The sequence below is a fragment of the Sceloporus occidentalis genome, unplaced genomic scaffold (assembly GCF_023333645.1).
Source record: "Sceloporus occidentalis isolate IW3139 unplaced genomic scaffold, rSceOcc1.0.p SCAF_1, whole genome shotgun sequence".
Taxonomy (NCBI): domain Eukaryota; kingdom Metazoa; phylum Chordata; class Lepidosauria; order Squamata; family Phrynosomatidae; genus Sceloporus; species Sceloporus occidentalis.
Window position 1 is genome coordinate 288,445,500 of NW_028316981.1, and position 25,744 is coordinate 288,471,243.

At 40.3% G+C, this 25,744-nt stretch overlaps 1 protein-coding gene across 1 annotated transcript in view; it reads left to right on the forward strand.

The window, feature by feature from the left end:
* ARL15 (ARF like GTPase 15) overlaps positions 1-25,744 on the forward strand; it is a 253,220-nt gene that overhangs the window by 23,011 nt on the left and 204,465 nt on the right. Inside the window, exon 2 of the mRNA XM_089495700.1 lies at positions 3,485-3,541. Coding sequence (XP_089351826.1) covers positions 3,485-3,541 — 57 coding nt within the window. The remainder of the gene's footprint in view (positions 1-3,484; positions 3,542-25,744) is intronic.

Sequence of the window (25,744 nt, forward strand, 5' to 3'; positions counted from 1 at the left end):
CAGTGCGTGCAGCTACTATATTTTCTTAAAAGCTTGTTTAAATAAAGAAGGCTTGACTTAATGGAAAGATGTAATTAACAGGTTAAATTCAAAATCACCAAAGTCAGTGATGAATTGTGTGGTTCAGTACTTACACCAGTGAAATCGAGACTTTCCTCAGAATTGGATTCAAGCCTAACCATTTAAATCAAACTTTTTAAAAAATGCATTGTCTTACCCCAGCCATTTTGACTTTCCCTGAATAACTAGAAGCCCAGCTCTATAGTGTTTCACCCCAAAATCCTGACTTCAGAGCATAAATAACCAGAACATAACGATAGGAGCATCTTTTGTTTGTCCACTGTCAGTAATTTATTAACTAGCCAGATTCAAATTTCCATCTCATTTGTTTTGTTGTGCACATTTTGTGCTTTTTATACCCTGTTGCTTTTGTGTAACAAGGTGTTTTTTTGCTTTGTTTTTTGCTTTAGCTGTCCACAAGGCAAAATTCAGTATCGTTTTGTAGTCTGTGTCTCTTGTTAGGGAAGTAGCTCACAGTTTATGCTCATCTTGTACTGCAGATCGAGTCTCCCTTATCCAGAATTCCAAAATCCTTCAAAAACAAAACCATTTCTCATGAGTGGCCGAGACAGTGACATTTTTGCTTTCTGATGCTTCAGTGTACACAAAATTATAAAAAATACTTTATAAAATTACCTTCTGTTAAAGTGTATAAGATGTATATGAAACATAAATGGATTTTGTCTTTAGAATTGACTCTGTGTGTGTGTGTGTGTGTGTGTGTGTGTGTGTGTGTGTGTGTGTATGCAAATACAAGTATTCCAAAATCCAAAAAAATCCAAAATCCAAAACACTTCTGGCCCCAAGCATTATGGGCAAGGGATACTGAATCTGTACTGTGTCACCTCTCTTGGTATCACCGGATTACCTATCCCTCCTGATACTTAAAACATAATTCATTATTTTTTAAAAAGTTTTAACTGGGAGGCTAGTGTGCTACAAACCATAAAGCTCCTGTATCACACCATCATTATTTCTGAGAAAGCCCACTTTCTGGTCATAACAACATTCTTAAAGGGTAAAAATGGTGGGTGACTTCATGCACTCAAGTATTTTATTTTGATCCTTGGCTGCAAACCCCATCCTCCAGAGGGAAACAATCTTGGAGGGCGTTACAGAGGATCTTTGGGGACCAGACGTAGTAATAAGGAGCAGGGCTAGTGTTTTGCTTGTTGCCTATGTGTAATATGGTGCAAACTTTGCCTATGTGTATGTGTTTGCATGTGTTTCTCTGAACACCACCAATTTGCTTTCTGTGGGACAGTTGCTTTTATTTAAAAAGCCAAATTACTTATCTTTCAAGCACATAAATTTGCCTTCTGAGAAGTGAATCTTGGAAACTGGGTTCAGTTCAAGAGAATAATTTTGTGTTTGAGAGTAAAAGAAAAATAACCGCCCTTGGAACTTGTTTTTTCTCTGCCAAATGGATGTTTTGTGACTGCACATATCCAACAAGATAGCCTTTTTGTAAGTGGGCAAGGTATCATTGTAGCCAAACTGTGAGAGTAGTGTTCTGGTAATAGCTATTTAATTTGTAATCTTTGTAAATTGTTATCTTAAATAAACCTAAATTGAAAATGGTGTAAAACAAACTTCTGAATGGTGAAGAATTAATATTTAGAGCTTAGAAGAGTTAGTTTTCTGGACTGCAGTTCCTGGTGTCTCCTCATGGTCATGCTGACTAGGGGTTTCTAGGAGCTGTAGTACTAAAAAAGTAATACAGTGGGCCCTTATCTTATGTAAGGGGAATTCCGCATATGCCCACGCCGCATTGAAAACAATGGACTGTGTGCTTGCAGCGGTGCACATGCCATATGTTTTATTGTTGCGCGGCTTCAGCGTAATCTTGAAGTCACATATAGTGCACCCATGTATGGCATGGGTGCACTGTATTTCTAATTTCTGAGAAAATTTTACACCACAGAAGTGAACTTTTAAATTTCTCCTATCCATTAAAGTATCATGTGATTAATTCCTATCACTACTTTTTGAGGGATGGGAGAGAAAAAGAGATGGTACAGGTTAAGTGTCCCTTATCTGGAACTCCAAAATCCAATATACTGTATTCCAAAAACCAAAACTTTTTTCATGGGTAGCTGAGATAGTGTACATTTCGTTTTATGATGGTTCAGTCTATACACAAACTTTGTTTCATGCACAAAATTATTTAAAAATGTATAAAATTACTTTCAGGTTATGGCCATAAGATGTATATGAAACATAAATGAGACTTGGGTCTCATTGCCAAGATATTTCATTATGTGTATATATATGTAAATACAGGTATTCTAAAATCCAAATAAAATCCAAAATCCAAAACACTTCTGGTCCCAAGCATTTTGGATAAGGAAGGCTCAACCTGTATGTCCAAGCAAGAAGGCTTACCCTTTTGTCTCTTAGGTCCAAAGCACACTGCAGAAATAATCCAGTTTGAGAACACTTTAACTGCCCTGGCTCAATGCTAGGGAATTCTAGGAACTGTGGTTTTTGTGAGACATTTAGCTTTCTCTGTCATAGATCTCTGGTGCCACAATAAACTACAACAAAAGAGCCAGGGCAGTTAAAGCAGTCTCAAACTGGATTATTTCTGCAGTGTGTTTTGACCCTTAGAAACACTTGGTGTGGTTTGATTTGTGTGGTAGTAGTAACAATATCTGACATAATGTGAAGCCATGCTAATAGGAACTACAGTGGACCTGACAGGGATGATTTCTGAATTTCTGCTTTGATGTTCCTGCCCCATCTAAGCCACTTACTTTAGCATTCAACATATGCTTGTAATATTTTGACTTGATGACATGTGATGTTGTATACTTATTATGTGATAAACCATTTGCATAATGTTCCTGGAATAAACATCCTTCTTTTTATGAGGCTACCTCAGTTACTCTAGGAAAACATGTCCTACTCAAAAGTGTTGATCTCTTGACAGTGTGCAATACATGGGATGCTGATCCCTGGCATGTTTCTAGGAATGAAATAATCAGTTGTACCCAATGGGTACCAATATTGTACCAAGAAAAGACATTGGCCAATCCCTTGTGTTAGAAAGCCTGAGATGCACTGATGTAGGAAAAAAAATGATTCCACTTCTTCATACCTAATTGCTCAAGGGTTAATCATGGTTTAGAAATCTGTGCTGGAACCAATGCTTTATGACATTTTTTAAATGGACACATAAAATTGAACATGTATTTTAACCATAACAGATACACATGTTTATCAAAATTTGAGGGTATAGCAGAAAGAACTGGAGTCTGCTATTCTGGCCAATCATTATATACCATTATTAAAAATTCCTTTGGCCTACCAAGATTAAATTTACAATAGGAAAAAAATGTGGCACAAATCTGTGTTTAAAAAAGTATTGTTTTCTTTTTCCTTCCCCCCAGCACTTGGTAACATTTTATTTCAATTTCTTTAGAAAATGTCTGAATGTATCCAGCTTTCATTTGCTGTTTGTAGAATTGGCATTTACACGGTAAGCAATGTGCCATATTTTAATGCAAAATACTGTTCTTGCTTGCAGATTTAGACTTGATGCCTTAGATCTTTAAGTAATGATACCCTGTATTTCCAGTCAGAGGTCACTTGCATAGGCATATAGAAAATGTATCTTGTCTTAGAATGCTGCATAGACAACTGTGGCCTCTACAAATTGGGTTTAGTGTGGTTTGTGTCTGTCTTTATAAATTGATGAAAATTTTTAATTTAACTTTTGCCATTTGTAACCAGTTTTTCAGGATACAAATCCTTCCAAGGCATCTCTCACCATTTGCATTTATAACATTTATTTCTTACCCACCTCTTCTCTTAGATCAAGGTGAGAAACAACAATAGATTAGACAATAGAAAACATGATGCCAGTTAAAAGAGCATATAAATCCAATATAAATAATAAACAATCAGCACATACTTCAAAAATCATCTAAGTAGGTCTTCTGGAAAACACTGGTCTTTACTGCTGTTTTAAACTCAGAAAGTGTATCTGCCTAATGAATGTACTCCGGCAGGTCATTCCACAATTTGGGGTGGTCAAAGAAAATGTCCTTTGGGTACCTGATGAGCCTGAACAGACATGCCTCAGTATTTGAACTTTCTTCCTAGCATCATCTGCTTTATTTTCTAAATTGCCTTGTTTGCAGATGTGTTCTTGTACATTGCTGATCATCTGAGTATAAAAATGATGTAGGTCATCCAATCTTGAATGTTCAGGACAGACCTCAGATACATTTATTAAAAAAAAAAAAAGGAAAAAAACCAATGGAAGTAAGTTTCTAAGTAAAACGTTTTGTTACAAATGGTAAAGCATTTTTGGAGATCTAGATAACAGAGAAATTTCACACTGATAGGGAAATCATTGTAATGCTTCACAAATAATAGCAAACCATGACGTGGCCATTTGTGCCTGAGCACAAATGTACTGTCAGTCCCTTCATTGTTAAAACACAGTGTTCATCATTGTGAACCAGTAAGCTATGGTTTATGCTTGCCCTGCGCACCAGAACTAGAAAGCTACAGTATATACTCATGTATAAGTCTAAAAATGTTGATTTAAAAATTGACCCAAAAAACTTGAGTCAACCTATCCATGGGTCAATGTAAGTACTGTACTTTAACTCTTAATTTAAAAAAAAGGAACAATCCCCTGGTGAAAGGCAAGAGTGTAATCAGTCTTGGAAGCACTGACCCCGCTCTGCTGTCATATCCATCCTTCCTTTAGTATAAGCACAAACAGTTATGTCTGCTGGAATTGTTCTTTGGCATTGTCTTCTTTTGCTTTGTTCTTTACATCCTTTATTACATGCTCCTAAAATTTACCTTCAACTTATCCACGGGTCATATCAAAATCCATCATTTTGGACCAAAAATCTGCCCTCAATTTATACATGAGGCTGACTTATAGTCGAGTATGTATGGTACTTCAAATTATGGCTTCTAATGCAAACTATAGTCTTACTGCTGTTATATCTAGAAATGTGGCTTGTGTGAAGAAGGCATATAGAGAGAAGTAATTGGAATGATGGATGGGGTGGTCATGTCTTGGGTGTCAGTCATGAAATCTTTATGGCTTTTGTGTAAGCCATCCTATCTTTAGGGCTTCTGCTTTTTGATAATTGTTCTTAGAGACACTTCATATTGATCTTACATATCTTAAAGAGACCAGGAAGGAATCGATGTTGTGCTTTGAGAGTTTGGGAGTTTTACAAGTTGTATTGAACATCTTAGGCTTCCCATTGGGCTGTGACAAAACCAGTCTTCATGCTGAAGTATCAGTATTTTATGGTTCTAATAAGTCTGCCGATTTTGAGGTTACATTATATTTCGTTTTGTAATGTGAAGGCTTTCAGGAATCAACAAGGGCATAATGCTGCAGAGTGCATCATGGTAGCCTAATTTCAAATTTGCAAAGGTGTGAAGGAAATTGGTAATTTTTCCCATCTACTGAAAATCTCAAGACTTAGTCTGAGAAAACCAGGTTTTGCCATCATTAATACTGGGGGTTCTAAGTATACTGATGAATATCTTGAGGCTATGATTGAGGATATGCTTACTTCTCTTATCAAGGGGTGTTTCAGTGTTTCTTAGTTTTTCTCAGCAATTTTCCTTTTATTTTAGGAATTTACCACTAGCTTTTTGACTGGTGTCCCCTTGATCTTCGTGAAGTACACCTACAAATATTTATTATTTAAAGACACTTAAGAGTACTGTGCATAGCAAGAAGAAGAAGAAAATTACTTGGAAGTAGAAGATCCACACCTATTGGCCCTGGTTCAAAGCTGCACCATACCATTTTAATTCAACAAATTAATCCACAACACACATCAATTCACCTTCCCAAGCAAAAGTGCACCATAGACATCCTAGCACTCAGTCTTACCTGTCTACCATTTCTTCACCAGTTGCAGGCAGATACCACAGGCTAATTTTTTAGATATGTAAGACAACATGCTGTATCAGTAGCCTTTGAAATGGTGTGACCCTGTGGGTAGATTATGAGATGATAACTCTTTGTGGTTATGGCTCAGGTCCAGGCTATTTGGCAAACCGTATCTCCCTATATGAGCCAGCCTGGGCTCTGAGATCTTTAGGGAAGCCCTTCTCTCCACCCCACCCCCCATCATAAATATTGTTGATGGGGACATGAGAGAGGGCCTTTTCCGTGGCTGCCCCTAGACTCTGGAATTCCCTGCCCAGAGAGGCCAAGATGTCCCCTTTATGGTATCCTTCTGCCGGCAGGCTAAGACCTGCTTGTTTAGACAGGCTTGTAAAACAAACTTTTTAAAGCAAGTGACGGGCTGTTGTATTGTTTTAATGTATTTTAAGTATTTTAATCTTTTAAACTGAATTTTAGTAGTGAATTTGTTTTAATTATTGTAGCAATTTAATTGTATTTTAATATACTGTTTTTGTGTGTTTTTAATTATGTGGTGTTTTTTAATGTTGTAAGCCACCCTGAGTCCCAGCCTTGAGAGAAGGGTGGGATATTAATTATTATTGTTGTTATTGTTATTTGTGGTAACACTTCCATTCTGCAGAAAAGCAAGGTCCTATGTAGTAAGGAAATGCTGCCACTGCATTCTCCATCTGGACCCCATATTTCAGATGCTAGTGACTCCATTTTGGACCCAGCCACACAAAACCATGCTGCACAATAATGTAAAAATTGCTTTAGACCAGCGGTTCCCAACCTTTGTTGGGCTGCGGCCCCCTTTGGGGACGAGAGCCCCGCCCGCGGCCTCCCTGGTCGGTTGGGAGACTGGGAAGGGGCGGGACTTTCGGCCGCCTACAAGCCCCAGCGGGCTATGCGGCTGGAAGTCCCGCCCCTTCCCGGCCTCCCAACCAATTAGGGAAGCTGCCGAGGGAAAAGGGGCGGGACCTCCAGTCGCAAAGCCCACTGGGGCTTGCAGTCCTGTCCCCTTCTCCCCGCGGTTGCCTGGCTTGCACCCACGGGAAGGAAGGGAGAGGAGGAGGTGGCCCCCACCCGTCCCTTCCTCCCCGTGGGTGTCTGAACCCGTGGGAAGGAAGGGAGAGGAGGCGGCGGCCCCCACCCATCCCTTCCTCCTCGCAGGTGGCTGCACCTGCGGGAAGGAAGGGAGAGGTGGAGGCGGCCCCCACCCAACCCTTCCTCCCCGTGGGTGCCTGCACCCGCGGGATGGAAGGGAGAGGAGGAGGCGGCCTCCACCAGTCCCTTCCTCCCTGTGGGTGGCTGCACCCGCGGGAAGGAAGAAAGGGGAGGAGGTGGTCCCCGCTTCTATTCCCTTCCTCCCCATGGGTGCTTGCACCCACGGGAAGGAAGGGAGAGGAGGAGGGACCCCCGCTTCTATTCCCTTCCTCCTTGCGCGTGCCTGTCCCAGCGCTGGCACTCACAGGGAGAAGGGAAAGGAGGCCGCCCCTCCTCCTTCCCCTTTTCCCTGTGCGATGCCTGCTCCAGCGCCGGCACCCGCAGCGAGAAGGGGAGGTGGGAGGGATTCCCAACCTGGCGACCCCCAGGTTGGGAACCCCTGCTTTAGACGTTGCAGTATCTAGATAAAAATAAATAAGATTGAATTCTTCATACTGATACATAACACTTATGGCTATGTTTCTGTACAATTTCAGCCAATAGATGTCTATTGAAAATTATTATATGACCTCTCATAGCACTGTTCAGTTGTAACCCCAAAGGAATTTGACTAGAATTTTGGCCCAGGTTACGAAAGAGCTACTGTTGTATGCTGTGTTAGACTGGGATATGGCATTTCCAGGTTATCATTCCCACTGAATAATGATCTACCTCACAGAATTGTTACGAGTATGAAGTACAGCGGAGGAGAGCCATGTGTGCTACCTTGAACTCATTAGAAGGCAGCTGAGATATAAGTATGTTTAATACATAAATAAGACATATTTAAGGAAACTTGGATATTCCAGTTGGATGTTCACCTAATCTTTAGAAGAAATAATAATAATAATAAAATTTATTTATATTTTCCTGCTTCTCCTGGGTGGATCGAGGAGGGATCACAAACTAGTTTAGGATACAATACAGAATAAAACACAACAATTCAATAAAAATACATAACAATTAGCTATTAAAAACAGGACACAAGGCGACACTGAAGTTCAAGGAGGTGGATTCGTGTCTTACATAAAATCGGGTGGGTATGCTCGCAGGAAGAGCTCCGTTTTAACTGCCCTCCAGGGAGGTAGTAAGATGGATCTTTTCCGAGAGACTATTCCACAGTCTTGGAGCAGCTAGCGTAAAAGCTCTTTGGGAAGTTGAAGCATATTTGGTTGTTGTTACTTCCAGCAAGTTCTTCCCTGTTTTTTTAAGAGTGTGGGGCGGATTGTATAGGGAGATGCGTTCCCGTAAGTAACTCGAGCCCATGCCATATAGGGCTTTAAAGGTAATAACCAACACATTGTATTGCACCCGGAAGCAAATTGGGAGCCAATGGAGATCTTTTAAGATTGGTGTTATGTGGGCAAACCTTGAAGAACCGGTAACCAATCTGGCTGCCATATTTTGCACTAGTTGAAGCTTCTGAACTTGGTACAAGGGTAGCCCCCTGTAGAGCTCATTACAGAAATTGAGACAAGAGGTTACCAGAGCATGTACCACCGTCTCAAGGTCCTTTTGGTCTAGGTAGGGACGCAGTTGGCGTATCAACCGAAGTTGGTACCAAGCACTTCTGACCGTTGCATCTATTTGAGATGACAACTGTAGAGAAGGATCAAGAAGTACTCCCAGACTGTGAACTTCATCCTTCAGGGGAAGTTTGGCCTTGTTGGTAAATTTCGTTCCCCAGACCCGAGGTGCCTATTGCAAGTACTTCCGTTTTCTCTGGCTTCAGCCTGAGTTAGTTTTCCCTCATCCAGCCCATTAACGACTCAAGGCAGGTATTCAGAGGAGAGATGCCATCCTTAGTCACTGAAGCAGTTGGAGGCATAGAGAAGCATATTTGGGTGTCATCAGGGTACTGATAACACCGTGTCCCATGTCTCCGGATGATCTCTCCCAGCGGTTTCATGTAAATGTTAAACAGCATGGGGGACAGAATGGCTCCTTTAGGGATGCTGGATGTCAGCTCTCTCAGAGGAGCAACTGTCCCCCCAGCCTTACCTTCTGGAATCTGCCCGAGAGGTAGGAACGGAGCCACTGGAGCACAGTGCCCCCAATACCTAACTCCCTCAGGCATTCCAGAAGTATACCATGATTAATGGTATCGAAAGCTGCAGATGTCCAAGAGCACCAACAGGGTCACACTTCCCCTGTCGTTGGTCAGACGGAGATAATCAACTAAGGTGACCATGGCCGTTTCCAGTCCGTATCCCGCCCTGAAGCCAGTTTGAAATGGGTCCAGATAATCGGTTTCATCCAAGAACACACATGGTTCATACAGAACAACTTCCTTCTTGATCACTTTGCCCAAGAATGGTAACAGGGAGACCGGTCTGTAGTTGTTTCTCACCAGGGGATCCAAGGAGGGTTTTTTAAAAGAGCTGTTTAACCACTGCTCATTTTAACTTTGATGGATATTTACCCTCCCTGAAGGATGCATTGATTATCGATTGTAGTAATATAATTACAGCATCCCCACCCTGGGCGGTCAACCAAGATGGGCAAGGATCGAGGGGGCACGTCGTCTTCCTAACACTTCCAAGGAGCTTGTCCACTTCATCGGTATTTACAAACTCAAAATGATTCAGTTTAATAGGGTCCACGGAGTCACTGGACACCTCTCTTATTGTTTCTGTTGTAATGCTGGCATCGAAATCAGCCCTTATCCGAGAGATTTTATCTGCAAAAAAGTTGTTGAAAGCATCACAGCAGGCCTTAGTTGGTTCTAATAAAGGGTTCAGGGTGGAAGACAGTTGGGTTAGCTCTTTAACCACCTTGAACAGCTCTGCTGGATGGGACTCTGCAGACGCAATACGTGCAGCATAGAACAAATTCTTTGCTGCACCTATTGCCACTCCTCGTGGAGTGTCTTGTCAGATAAACGCTGATGTTTCCGCCAGTGGCACTCTAGTCATTGCGTGGCCCGCTTCATTTGTTGAAGATCTTCCATATACCAAGGTTTTTTATTTGAAGCAGGCCGGAAAGGACGCTTGGGAGCAATCCTGTCTATAGCCCTGGTAAGGTCGTTTTTCTCTGAAAGAGGAAAAGCCCATTTGTGCTGCTGTAGTCTAAGTTTGACAACCCACGATCATATGTTCAACAATATTAGCTTGGCAGAGGTTGCACAACTTGTGTCCTTCCATATCCTGTTGAATTGCAGCTCCCTTCAACTTTAGTTAATGTAGCCAGTGGATGAGTGGTTATGGGAGTTGTAGCCCAATAGCATTTGGAGGACCAGAAGTTACCCACCCCTGGCTTAAAGGTTTATACTTTCCCCTAACCTAAATCCTCAGATGTATATAGATAGCTTGTGAGAGAGGCCAAAACTTACCTTATTTTGTGCAGTGGAGTGAAGAAAGTTAGAACAAGTGGGAGAGATTCCTGTTTTGTCTTCTCTTCAGATTGCAAAGCAACAATTGTGGGAGTCTGCTGTCTTCACTAGAAGGTTTGCAATGCTTGTGTGAATGCCTAAACTTGGTCAGTCCAAAAACGGGCTGGAAGGAATGTCCATATACTTCTTGGGAGTGCTCAGTTAGCAGTGCGGTTTCACTGCAGCATCCAGGTTTTCCTTGTAAACCTGCTGAATCCTAATCTAACTTGACCTGTTTATCATCAGAGACTTGACAGGATTACAACAGTGGAATTTAAAGCCATAAGACACAGTAAGCCACTGGTGTTAGTTTGCCAGAGGCTAGGCTAGTATCTGACCATGGGAAAAAACTATAAGCAAAGTTCTAATGGATGCGTTTGGATACAAGAAGGGATGTGCAGCACTTTATCTTAGCGTAAGGTCATTTTGTGGTGTTCAAAGTTTGGAAAGACTATAAATACAATGTGCTCCATTAAACCAATGGATGTCATTTTCAGTTCTCGCAGTTTATCAGGAAAACTCTTTTTTCAACATGAGGTCTTTTCTCCACTAATCATATTTTGAAATTCACAAATGAAGATAACCATCTCTGATCCTGTCAATTACTGTGTAGAAAATTGAGCATTGGACTATGATTCTGGAGACCAAGGTTCAAATGCCCGCTTGGCCATGAAAACCCACTGAGTGACTTTGGGCAAGTCGCACTATCTCAGCCTCAGAGGATGGCAATGGCAACCCCCCTCTGAAGAAACTTTCCAAGCAAATCCTATGATAGGCTCGCCTTGTGGATGCCATAAGTTGGAAACAGCTTGAAGGCACACAACACAGACATGGCACCACATATGGAAAAAAAGTGTCTGGTATACATTGCAAATATTTTTCAGGGGTATGTAACAACCAAAATTTCTTGTACAGGACTTCCTGTTACTTCCACATTCTTCTTGCAAAGTAAAAGCATTTTTAAAGTACTCACTAATTATATAAAACGCCTCACTGTGATAAGAAAAAAAGTTGCAGCACAGCAAATTTGGGCTGTGAAAGGGTCCTCAAATTAAATTTGGGACTCAGGTTGATAGCTCAGATTGGGTCACAATTCAGTTTAAGCTAATATTGATCTGATTTGATCTGATGCTTGCATAAGATTCAAAGTTGTCCATGAGCAAAGTCTAGATTGCTCCCTTCATCCTGGAGATTTGTTTTGCATGGTGCCATTTTGTTGAAAATGGGATAGGATATGAAACCACCTAAAAAGAAACTTACCCATCCCCTTTCCTTTCCTTTCCTTTCCTTTGCCACTTGCATCTTTGGTACGGCTGCTTCACCAGTAGTCACACAGCAGTTCTTCCTTCTTATTCCTCTTTCTCTGTGAACTCATGCTCTAATCCAAAGGTTTGGGAGTATTCTGTGTTCTTGGTCTTGAAATAAACCAGTACTTTATGGAACTGCAGTTGAGGAAAAGAAACCCATTTCCCCCAAATCTGCTTTTTCCCAAGTAGCCTGAATCTTAGGCAGTGTGGGAGCTTTGCAATATGCCTGTCTTGTATGTGGGTCTAGAATATGAACAAAGAAGAGATCTGCTGCTTTATAGTGGTAACATTTTGGCCTGGTTCAGACTACATAATGAGAGTGTGCCTTCCCTTTCTTCAAATCCAGTGTGTGTGTCCCAAATCTGAGATTTCTGGATGGCTGTCTTATGTCTTGACTCCTGAGTCCCTTTGAAACAGAGGGAAGGAAACATCTGGAAAGGAAAGACCAGTGGGTGCAACCCAGTTAGGGCTGGACCCAAACCCTGATTCCCAACTAGATTCTGTGCCCCAGGAGCCATTCAGACCAGGGGTTTCAAAAAAGTAGGGACCTCCACAATCTTCTGGCTGTGCTTGGCAGTGGAGGAAGCAGCAATCTTAAGGCTCTTGCTCTTCGTCACAAGGTTCAATGGTATACCAAAGGCCAAAGGTTCTAATAGTGCCACCTGCTGGTGTCATTAAACAAAAAAGATAGAGACAGAGGCCAACAGAGACTAACTGTGTAGTTGTTAGCTGCCTTTGAGTCGACCTTGACTCACAGTGACCTTGTGAATGAGACGTCACCAAGCCCCCCCCCCCCCCCCCAATCACCTGCCTCTCTGTTCAGGTCCTGTAGGCTCAGGTCCATAGTCTCCCTAAATGAGTACATCCATCTGGCATGTGGTCTTTATCTCTTTCTACTGCCCTTCCCCAGCATTATTGTTTTTTCTAATGTCTCATGCCTTCTTGTGATGCGGCCAAAGTACAACAGCCTCAGTTTCATCATATTGGCTTCCAGGGAATGTTCAGGCTTGATCTGTTCAAGGACCCATTTGTTAGCCTTTTTAGCTGTCCGTGGTATCCTCAGTGCTCTTTTCCAACACCACATCTCAAATGAATTAATTTTTTTCCTATTTGCTTTCTTCACTATCCAGCTCTCACATCTGTACATGGTAATGGGGAATACAATGGCTTGGACAATTCTAACTTGAATTGCTTTACTCTTTAGGATTTAATAGCTTTACTCTTTAGGATTTTGTCTAGTTCTTTAATAGCTGCCCTTCCTATTCCCAATCTTCTGTTTTCTTGACTGTAGTCTGTAGTCAATGTTTGATCCAAGGTATGCAAAATCTTTATTTCGATTTCCTCATTATTTCGGTTGAATATATACTGTCAGCCCTCGGTATCCATGGATTCAGCCATCCATGGTCTGAAAATAATCAAAAATAATACAAATTCCACAAGCAAAGCTTGATTTTGCTATTTTATATTGGGGACACAATTCCACCATGCCATTGTATTTAATGGGACTTGAGCATCCACAGATTTTGGTATCCATGGGGGGACTTGAAACCCAGTGGATACCAAGGTCCCATTGTACAATCTCTGTGGCCATTATTTTTGTTTTGTTTATGATTAACATTAGGCTTGCCTTTGTGCTTTCTTCTTTGACTTTCTTTAGTGTTTGTTCAGGTCTGTGACAGATAAAATCAGAATGAATGCACTAAATTGCTAGTTTAGAAAACACCAAAGAACAGACAAAATATGAAGCCTCAGGTCTGATACTGACGAATAACTCCACAGTTGACTGTTGGAGTTCCCCTTTCAGATAACAAATGGAGACTGGAACTTCTTTCCTTTCCTTTTATCTTTCTATTACGACATTCTTTTGTTAAGGAAAAAGCAACATGGGACATACAGTGATTGAAATAAAACATGTATGTGAGAGTCAGAGTGACTCAGCAGAAGCCAATGGAGAACCACACAGGTGTGAATGGTAATACAATTAACAAGTACTGAGTGCCAAGGACAAGAAATGCATAGTGAATAATTGAACACACCTGACAATTGTAAAGTGGTCAAGGCTGAGATGATGAAATCATCTAATCTGGATAGAAACAAGAGAACCAATGGGAATGACGTACACGCCTACTGGGTGGAAACAGACCACAGTAGGTGGTACCTTGGTTTGACTATAATAATGACTATGAATCCCAGTATGTTTTGTGGGTAGTAGCAGTGGGTAGTAGTAGTGGATTGGAGAGTGAGGAGTTGAGTATTGTTGGATAGTTTGGAGCTGTGTATATAGTAGAATAAAGTAGATCTTTTATATAAGACTACTGAGTTGTCTGGTGTCTTGGGTGAAGCTACAAGAACCAGCAGGACCCTGGTGAAGAAGGGTGAAGACTTCTGTGGAAGCAAGAGTGAGAAGGCTTGGAGAGTTTGTCAGGGTCTTCAGCCTATTCTCTGCAACTCTTGCAAAGCTTTAACAACTGGCCAAAACTGGTCAGCGTGGTGCACAACCAGGTGGTGAGTTCCAGGCCAGAGGTGAAGAGCCACAACTCCCATCATCCCTGACAAGGGTTACGGGCCCAGTCACTGCAGCACCCAGCATCCACAGAAGCTGAAAGTTCCAGAGAGTGGAAGACAGATCAGAGCAAGCTTTTTACGCTGCACTGATAAGCTCCGTGAGTAACTCCTCCTGTATTTTGATTAAGCCCAAAAGGGGTCAGCTGTGCATACTCAGAAGGACTGTGTCAATTGAGTCACTGCACAAATTAAAATGGAGATTTTGAAGTTTAGCAAATTGAATAGAAGCAACTACTCCACCTGGAAGATTTATGCCCAGTCTCTGCTTGTAAAAGAAAGTTTATGGGACACTGTTCTAGCCGGGCTGCCAGCCGATGCTAATGCAGCTACGAAAGAAAAAGATAGTAAAGCAAAGGCTTGTCTTTTCCTAATGCTAGAAGAAGACTTGATTAACGACGTTAGAGATAAGGAAACCGCCAAAGATGTGTGGGACACTCTGCAGAGATTACACACTCCTTCTACTGCCTTTGCAAAAATGCTATGGTCAAAAAGAATTTATAGACAAAAGATGGAGAAGGGCCAGTGTGTCGTGGAGCATTTGAAAAAGATGCAAGATTTGTTTGTGCAAGCTGAGCTTAGAGGCGTGGAAATTGGCAGAGAACAACAGTGTTACATCTTGATTGAGTCCCTAGACTCTACTTGGGGCAACATCACAAATGCTCTGCAGAACTTACCAACTGAAGAATTAACGAGAGACTTAGTTGTGGCCAGAATTCTGGAAGAAAATCAAAGGAGACAGTCTGAGAGAAATGACGCAGCAACTTCCAGGACTGTGCCAAGGGAGCAAGCCAAGCCTGATGTGCGTGGGATGGTCCAGGCAGCTTCTTCAAGGGAGCAACGGAGATGTTTCTACTGCAAAAAGATAGGACACCTGCAGAGGCACTGTAATCTTTTGGCTGCTGATAGAAGCAAGCAACAGAGCAGGTGGCAACCTCGACATGACCAGAGGCAGAAGCAATCCAAGCCGCCATTTTTGAAGGACAATAAGAATAATAATAAGGGGTTTGCAACAATGATAAAGGAAAAACAAAAAGGAAACTCTAAATGGCTTGTAGATTCAGGAGCTTCGTCCTCTATGTGTAACAACATTAACTTAATTAGTGAGAGAAAGCCAGCCAATGTTAATGCCGTAGTTTTGGCAGATGGGAATGAGCTCAGTACTGTAAATCAAATGGGAACAGTTTACATTCCAGGGCTGAAAGAAAACTTTAATGATGTTTTGCATGTTAAGGAATTAGAAAACAACTTGTTATCAGTAAGCAAATTAACAGACAGAGACTATATAGTAACTTTTGAAAAGAACCTGTGTAAAATAACTTTAAATGGGGAACTGCGTGGCATAGGCTTAAAGAAAGATAAGCTTTATTTTCTGGAAGAGAATGTTGATAGTTATAAGATAGAGAATGCTAATACTATAGATAATGTTCCATTGCACAAAGACTGCATACATGAACTGCACAGAAAATTTGGCCATGCAAGCTTTAAGTGTTTGAAGAGTTTAATAAGCATGTGTCCAGATTTGAAAGTGGCAGAATGTAAAAATCATTTAGACTGTACTGTATGTAACCAAGTGAAGGTCAGAGCATATCCAGTTGCTAAGAAGTCTAAAAGGATTGCTCAGAGACCATTTCAATATGTACATGTTGATGTAGCCCAAGCTAATTGTTTGTCACTAGGGGGAAGCAAATATTTTCTGGTAATTGTTGATAGATTTTCAAGATTTGCATATGTAAGAATACTGAAAAATAAGTCAGAAGCTGGGCAAAGTTTAAAAGCATGGGTCAGGATGATAGAAAGAAGGTTTGATAGCCAAGTTGGGACTATTGTTACAGACAGAGGTGGCGAATTTTTAAATAACCAGCTGTACAATTGGTTTCAGAAGGTGGGGATTAGACATGAAACCACCAATCCTGCTTGTCCAAGTGAGGATGGTTTAGCAGAGAGAAAAATCCAGGACATCAAAAGGATTTCTGCATGTATGATGGCAGATGCAGGCGTAGGTGAAAGTCTCTGGGGAGAAGCTACGCTGACTGCAATACATATAAGTAATAGGATGTACCACTCTGAGATTGAAGACATTCCCTACAGGGTTTTGTATGGGAGAGTGCCAAATTTCAAATATCTAAGGGTGTTTGGTCAATTTGCACATGTGTACATACCTGCCTGTTTCAGAAGGAAAGGAGAAGCCAAAAGCAAAAGGCTAATGTTCCTAGGTTATTCAGGGAACAGCTACAAGTTTCTAATGAGAGGAAAAGAGATACAGTACTCCAGGTCTGCAAATTTTGAGAGACATGCTGGCTGGGACAAGCTGCATGCCAATAAGGAAGTGTTCTTGAGATTAGGTAGCTCAAGTGAGCAGCAAGCACAGACTGAACCAACTTCAGGAAACGGAGGGGTATCAGTCAAGCCAGAAGCCTCTACTAGCAGTAGTGGTAGTACCTCAGATGGAGAGTCACAAACAAGACCAGTGACCACTAGGATGACAGAAGACAAGAGATTTAGCAAAAAGACAACATCAACTAGTGCAGACAGTGATGAGGAAAGAGGCAGAACGACAGAATTCGTACCCAGGCGAAGTCACAGAGTTAGAAAGTCACCAGATAGGTTTGTTGTGACGCAGGCTAGAGCTTGTACAGTTATAGAAGAGCCTGAAAGTTTTGAAGAGATAGAAACCTTTTCTAGGGAAGAACAGGAAAGATGGTGTGAAGCAATGGATAGTGAATTTAGTTGCTTGGTGAACAAAGATGTTTTTGAAGTTGTGGATAGACCCAAAGATAAGAAAGTGATTGGTTGTAAATGGGTGTATAAGAGAAAGGAAATGCCTGATGGTAGCATTAAGTACAAAGCAAGATTGGTAGCTAAGGGTTTTGCACAACAGCAATATGAGAATTATGATAAGACTTATTCTCCAACAGCAAAGCCAGAAAGTTTGAGAATGGTGTTAGCTGTAGCAGCAAGAAGGAATTTGGTTGTAGAGCATTTTGATTTTGAAACGGCTTACTTAAATGCAAATTTGGATGAAGAAATTTTTATGGAACAGCCACAAGGTTTTGAAGAGAATGGAAGTCAGAAAGTTTATAGATTGAAGAAGGCATTGTATGGTTTGAAACAGAGTGCCAGAGCATGGAATTTGTGCATCAATGATGAGCTAGTGAAGCTAGGATATAAGAGAAGCGTGGCAGATGCTTGTGTATATACAAAAGGAGACATAGTGCTTGTGATTTATGTTGATGACTTGTGCGTGGCAGCAAAGTCAAAACAGGACATAGAGTCAGTCAAGAGAGAATTGTCAGAAAAGTTTGTTTTGAAGGATTTAGGTTTGTTGAAGTCATATTTAGGCATTAATGTTGAGTGGACACAAGAAGGACATTGTTTGTTAAGCCAGAGAAAGAAGATAGAGAACTTGATAAAAAAGTGTGGACTACAGAATGCTAAGACAGTTAGAGCTCCAATGACAACTGGTTTCGTTTCTGAGCCAACAACCAGAGATTTTGAGGACAAAACATTTTTCAGGAGCGTAATAGGATCTTTACAATTCATTTCTTGCCACACTAGACCAGACATTGCGTATTCTGTGAACATTTTATCTAGAAGAGTTTCTAATCCTAAAATTGAGGATTGGACAGCCGTGAAACATTTGTTGAGATACTTGAAAGGGACTTTAGACAAGAAGTTGATCATAAGAAGCAGCAACGCTGATCTAGATTGTTTTGTTGACAGTTCGTTTGCATCAGAATCAGGAGACAAGAAGTCAGTCACAGGAATGATAATCAAGTATAGTGAAAGTCCCATAGTTTGGAGAAGTAGAAAACAAACAAACGTAGCGTTAAGTACAACTGAGGCAGAATTTGCAGCACTGAACGAAATAGTGAACGAGGTACAGTGGATTGAACAATTGTTAATTGACCTAAACGAAAATTTCAGAGTGCCAGTTGAAATTCAAGAAGATTCACAATCATGCATAGCAATGGCTGAAACAGAAAGTTTGAAAAACAGAACCAAATATGTGGGTGTAAGATACCAAAATGTAAGTGACATGGTACAAAAAGGAGAAATAGAGTTAAGGTACATAGAGACACAATATAACATTGCAGATTTGTTCACGAAAGCACTAACAGTGGAGAAACATGAAAGGTTAACACAAATGGTTGGAATGACATTTTAAGTCACATACAATATTTTATTTCGGAGGGGATTGTTAAGGAAAAAGCAACATGGGACATACAGTGATTGAAATAAAACATGTATGTGAGAGTCAGAGTGACTCAGCAGAAGCCAATGGAGAACCACACAGGTGTGAATGGTAATACAATTAACAAGTACTGAGTGCCAAGGACAAGAAATGCATAGTGAATAATTGAACACACCTGACAATTGTAAAGTGGTCAAGGCTGAGATGATGAAATCATCTAATCTGGATAGAAACAAGAGAACCAATGGGAATGACGTACACGCCTACTGGGTGGAAACAGACCACAGTAGGTGGTACCTTGGTTTGACTATAATAATGACTATGAATCCCAGTATGTTTTGTGGGTAGTAGCAGTGGGTAGTAGTAGTGGATTGGAGAGTGAGGAGTTGAGTATTGTTGGATAGTTTGGAGCTGTGTATATAGTAGAATAAAGTAGATCTTTTATATAAGACTACTGAGTTGTCTGGTGTCTTGGGTGAAGCTACAAGAACCAGCAGGACCCTGGTGAAGAAGGGTGAAGACTTCTGTGGAAGCAAGAGTGAGAAGGCTTGGAGAGTTTGTCAGGGTCTTCAGCCTATTCTCTGCAACTCTTGCAAAGCTTTAACAACTGGCCAAAACTGGTCAGCGTGGTGCACAACCAGGTGGTGAGTTCCAGGCCAGAGGTGAAGAGCCACAACTCCCATCATCCCTGACATCTTTTACTACCTTTGTTCTTGTTACTTCTTTGCCTATGTCTTGGTTTTTTTGTGTATGTGTGTGGGTGGGAGGCAGTCTTAACTTTCTGTCTCACCAAGCACTCACTCTGTAATGTTGAAATAAGCAAAATGCAGGTGTTGCAACCTGTGACTCTGACAGCTTCACACTACACCATCTTTGCCTGATGGTGAGCTTTGCCTGGTGAGTGAGCTTTGAAAGCAGTGGTGTATGGTTTTTGTGCCTTCTGTTTGACCTCATAAAGGTACCACAGGGTGTATTTTGGATTTTGTTTCCATACTGATGTAAGTTTGTCTTATTCCACCTTTTTCCAGATGCTTTACCTCTCATCTCTTTTATCATTTTGTCTGAACTTTGTCATCCCCACAAGGACATCCCTACTGTGCTTGCCTCAGCTTATCCAAGAGCCCATTGCATTGGTTTTGGCTGTACAGCTATAGGATGGCTTACATTCTCTCTCCCTTTAGTATTGCTGGAGAGCAGGAAACAGGCCTTCCTAGGAAGTGGGTTCTGATGATGATGATGATTTCTTATTTGCTAAAAAAAAATACATTAATAAAAAACTTTTAGAAATTAGAATATCAGTATTTAGAATATGCTAAACATTCTAAACCTCGATGCCCAGGTTTCAGCAGTGGACTGGAGTACATTGCACAGTTAAAACTAGTACTCCAGCTGTGCTCATCCTTTGAGTCATCAGACCTGACTACAGTGATACATGCTTTGATTACATCCAGCTTGGACTACTTTAACACATTCTATATGGCTGCCTTTGGAAACTATTTGGAAACTTCAGTGGGTTCAAAATGCGACGGACAGAATGCTGATCATGGGCACTCATAGAGAGCATATACAGTTGGCTCTCTGTATTCATGGATTCAACCATCCAGGGATTCAGCTGTCTATGACTTGAAAGTATTGGAGGGAAAATTCCATAAACCAGACCTTGATTTTGCCGTTTTATATAAGGGACACCATTTTACTGTGCCGTTATATTTAATAGGACTTGAGCAGCCATGAATTTTGGTATCCATGGGGAGGAGGGGTTCCTGGAAGCAAACCCCAGCAGATACCAAGGGCCCACTGTAATTCGCTTGTTGAAACAACTTCATTAGCTACCATTATTCTGGGCATAATTCAAAGTGCTGCTAATGATCTATAAATCCCTATATGGCTTAGGTCTGGACAGTTTGAAAGACTATATCTCCCCATACGAACCTTCAAAAACACTGAGATCTTCAGGAGAAGGCTTTCTTTCAGTTGTCCTGCCACCATCACAAGCTCATTTGGTGAGGACACGAGAGATAACCTTTTCAGTGGCTGCTGCCATTCTCTGGAACTTGCTTCCATAAAAGGCTAGGCTGGCGTCCTCCCTGCTTTCCTTTCACCAGCAAGCAAAGACATTTTCATTTAGGCAAGTGTTTGGAGGTTAAGCAGGGAAGATTCTTATTTCAGTGTGTTTTATTTATTTTTAACTTTTTAAAATGATTTTAAATGATTTCATACTATTTAATGTGGGGATTTTAAATTGTTTTTAAAACTTTATTGTAAATGCTTTAAATTTGTGATTCCTGGAAGCTGCCTTCGGTCCCACTCTGGGAGATAGGCAGCATATAAATGAATAAATATAAGTAAATAAATAAATACCAGTAAATAATTTCACAAATATGTGAAATAGGTTTTCACAGCACACACTTAAATTGGTTATATTGTTTCCAATGTTGAATGAAAAAATTGCAATGACAATAGTATAGGCGGCCCTCTTTCATTTTTAAAATCTTTCATTAGCAGTATTTGCAAGTGATACATTTCCCAATTCAGGCATGTTATTGCTGTGCTCTTGTGAAATACTTAAGCATTTTGGGCAGGTGTTAGTTTGGGAGAACCTGGTCTTTACCATAATGATGCCCTGTACTTTTGGCTTTCTATTTGATAATGTTAGTTTTGTTATTGATATGATTCATTTTTATACTTCTAATACCACCTGTCAAACTGGTACTGAAAAGTGCCAAAAAGGAAAATAATAGGTCCCTGTCCATTGAAGCTCAGTTTTTATCCTGGAAGCAGATGAAGAGGAGAGAGGCAAATAAGGCAAAGGATTAATGTGAGCAAGTACTGTAGTTACATTTTTTGTTTCTTTTATGCTGGTCTTCGACCATAATAAAGTATATGTAATGTAATGTTATTTGTACTTAGCTTGGTGGTTTGGCAGAATGCAGGTTTTTGGAGAAGGGGTTGCTAAGATTGAAAATCCAGTGGATGGTGAAATATACTGAACTATAACCATGCCTTTTATTCTCATAACAAGTTAGTAGAAGAGTGAAGCACCCAGTCACTGAATGAACCTCATGGTTCATCTGGGATGTTAACACAGATATCCCTTCTTTATCACTTAGATTGTGGCCAGCCTTTTCTAATATGGTGCTCTCCAGATGTTTTGGACTGTGACTCCCATCATCATTGAACATTGGCTGGGATGTTTAGAGCTGACGGGAATGGTAGTCTAATACATATGGTGGCATAACCTTGGGAAAAGCTGCTTGAGTTGCTATTTCATATTCTTCATATTCTCTTGCATTTCCAAAGATCCTGTTTGCTAGCATAGTCTCTGCAGCTGTGACTCTTGCTTTGCTTCTATATTCTGAAGCAGCAATAATGTTATAGTAAAAAACAATCCAAATACCTTTCTCCACAACCATTGTAGCTATGTTCTGTCACACTGTGATAAGCGCAGAGGCTGGCTTTGCATTATAAGTAACTCTTATCTTTATTATGAAAGATGCTTAGTGGGTGAAATTATTCTCTCATCATAAGTGTTTAGCTAATAATTATGTGCTGTATAAATCTTTTTAACACAGCTTAATGAAAATGCTGTGAACTAAATTCATCTTATGGGAATGCCTGCACTGAGCTGTTTTCCATGATTTTCCATTGTGGGGGGAAAGAAAAAATGAAATTCCATTCATCACAGTTTTGATGCTGTATCCTGTGTACTCCTCCCTTTCCTATTGTATGATGGACAAAAGAAGAAAGGAAAAAATAATCAAATACATAACAATGTAGAGGAAAAACATTTTCTTCCTTTGCGTTGGGTGCAACCATCCAACTGCTCAATCATAATTTGCTTTGCCATATTGTGACTTGTTTGACTATAAACATGTTTCCTCTAGCACCCTAAACACCAGTGCAATTACCATTACTTCAAATTCACCATGAGAAGTGAACGATATTTAATGAATCCATTCTGTAGGGAACTAAACATGATACTTGATCAGATAAAGACTTGTGTCACCCTAGATAATCTCTGCCCCCATTTAGCTCATGTGTTTTTGTTTATTGTTGTGTGCTTTCAAGTTGTTTCCAATTTATGGCAACCCTAAGGTGACCCTATCATGTGTCTGAGAAGGTGTGACTTGCCTAAGGTCATCCATCAGGTTTTGATGGCTGAGTGGGGAATGTTAGAGAAAAAGATCTTTGGGATGGTTGATGTCTCTTGTTACCGGTGGTTCTGAACTGGTACCAACTGGAACAGATGCAGTCTTCTCAGCTACTCAATATCAAAGTAACTTCCACACAGATTTTTCACTCAAATGAGGGTTTATTAACTTCGTTGCTATTTACACTTTACAGCAGGCTACTATACATCTATTCTCTTTCAGAGTCCATGCTAGAAGCTTGAATGTGACATCAGTCTTTGTTCTCTCAAAAGATCATCTTTCCCACCAAGTGGACACACCTCTTTCCCATGAAGTCACCACACTACACAAAAGCATAACAATAATACATTTTGTTTATATTATGTCTCAGGCAAATGTCCTTTAAGACTTGTTCTTCCAGGCCTAGGCTTTCTGGCCTTCAACAGGAACCATTTTAAACCTTAGTTAACCATTGACACATCTGAACATTTTCAATACAAATTAGAAATATATTTTAACAGGGAATTGAACCCTGATGACCAGAGTCCTATGCTCAAACCACTATGCCACACTGGCTCTCAGCCCGTATGTACCCTTCAAAAAAAATCACCAGTTCTTCCTGTTCTTTATCATCTGAACAGGTAACCCTGTGCTGGAAAAGAGGAGGGAAAGTTCAAATTCATTTCAGATAGAATATTTGTTTGTTTGTTTGTTTATTTGTCTATCTGTTTAGAGCTTTTATAAACCATCCTTCAGACCAAAAAGCTCCCATAGCAGCTTGTTGTTGCTGTGTGCCTTCAAGTCATTTCTGACTTATGTCAACCCGAAGGTGAAACTATCATGTAGTTTTCTTGGCAAGATTTGCTCATGACTGAGGGGGGATTCGAACCCTGGTCTCCAGAGTCATAGCCCAATGCTCAGACCACTACACCACGCTGGCTGTCATATCTGGAATTAAAGGGTTTCCAGATTAATTTGACAGATCCCCACCTTCAGACTTACATTCTAAATAAGACACATTGCAGAAGGAAAAGGGAATGGCAGTGGAGGAGGGGATTATGTCCAGAAGATACTGTCTACTCTTCTCTCCCTTTGAGGCCACAACAGTGATAACTGTCACTGAAAACTGTGGTTACAAAAAAGACCACTTTCTCAAGTTTATCTGGAAAGCATGTAACTAAAGAAGAATTTGTAAATAACCTTTTAAATCTAAATGTAGCATCTTCCTTTTGTCAGCTGGACCCAGGCATAAATAAGAACACAGGCATAAATACTTTTAAATTTTTTCTTCCAGTTTAAAGATGGATTACACTGCGGATGAAGTTTCTGTCCCTGTGTTACTTTTCTATTCCTTTTCTCTCTCTATGCATATGCCTTCAAGTCGCTTGTCAATTTATGGTGACCCATGAATTTCATAGGTTTTTCTCCCTAGAGCTGTGAAAATAGCAGGTAAAGAAACTTGTTTTAGCTCTGTGGTGGTGGTGGTGGGCTATATCATGGAAATTTTGAATCTTTACAGTAAAAACCATAAGTCAAAGTTAATTTGAGGGCAGTTATCAACAACAAATTTAGTAATACTTGGCACATTTATGAAATTTACAGTCATAAGTTTTGTACAAACAATATTGTGAATGCATTTTCTAATAATGAGAGAGCCGCAAGCTTTGGTCTCCTTTGTTACCCAGAAAGATGTAGCTTAATTTTTGCCATCTGAGACATGAGGACAAATGAAGAGAGACACCAAGTATTTTGCCACAAAATGAAATGTATTATTTGGAAAGACACTGTGTTTTTCACACAGTCACAAAGCGTAGTCTAGCAGCATCTTTGGATATAAAGTATAAGTCAACATTGAAAATACTGAATTCATGCCAGAGTATTATTACTCTTCATATTTATATAATATGAGATCTTGTAGCACCTTTGAGACTGAAAGAAAGAAGTTGCCAACTTCTTTCTTTCAGTTAGTCTCAAAGGTGCTATAAGATCTTTCTACATACTGATTTTACAGACTGACATAGCTATATCTTTAAATTCAATGCACATTATAGCATTTTCATTGTGGACGGTGAACAAAGGTACTGGCCTAGATTCTAATATGACTGTCACCATTCATCCATCACTTTATTTATATCTCTCTTTTCTTCCTGGCTGGGAAGGTGGCTTACAAAAGGCAGAAAACTACAATCAGACAATCAGATCTCCGTACCCGCAGATTTTTTTATCCACAGATTCAAGCATCCACTTAAAATATTGAAAATATTTTAAAATATATAAATTTCAAAAGTAACCCTGATTTTGCAATTTTATTGTCCTTTAGTTAATCCAGACCTGAACAATATAGTGTTTTTGTCGGACATAATCAGCACTTGGAATTACGTCCAGAAATAGACCCTCAGTCAGTAGAGCTGTTGCATCAAGGGAATTATGTGTTCCCTGTAGTTAGGAACCATTTAGAATCTGGTAGCAGCTGTTTGGACCAGTTGAAGTTTCTGAACACATTCAAAAACAGTCCCATGCAGAGTACATTATAGCAATTCAGTTGGGACATAACTAAGGCATATATCACCATGAACAAACTAGATGTCTCAAGGAATGGGCACAACTGATGCACGGGCTTTAATAGTGCAAATGCACTATTCTTGGCATATTGAGCTAGTAAAACCTTGTCTTAAGAAGCATTCGCTTGTTCCAAAGGAGAAAATATTTAATTAGATTTTTTTCACATTTCCCTATTTTTTTCCTCATTGGTGATGTTTTGTCCAGGGGAAAGATAGAAGAAAATGGTTTCCTACAAATTTTATGGATTATTTCTGGAGGTTTATGTCACTAGTTGAATTACAGCTCCTATCACCTATCACCATTAGCTATACTTAGTAGAACTGATGAGAATTGGAGGGCTGTGGTTACCCATCTCTGTTTCAAGTTATCTGCCTAGTCTTAACAGACCTCACTTGACTGAAGAGCTCTTGCGTTTTGGTTGACTGTGGCTACAGCGACAATGAATAAACAGGA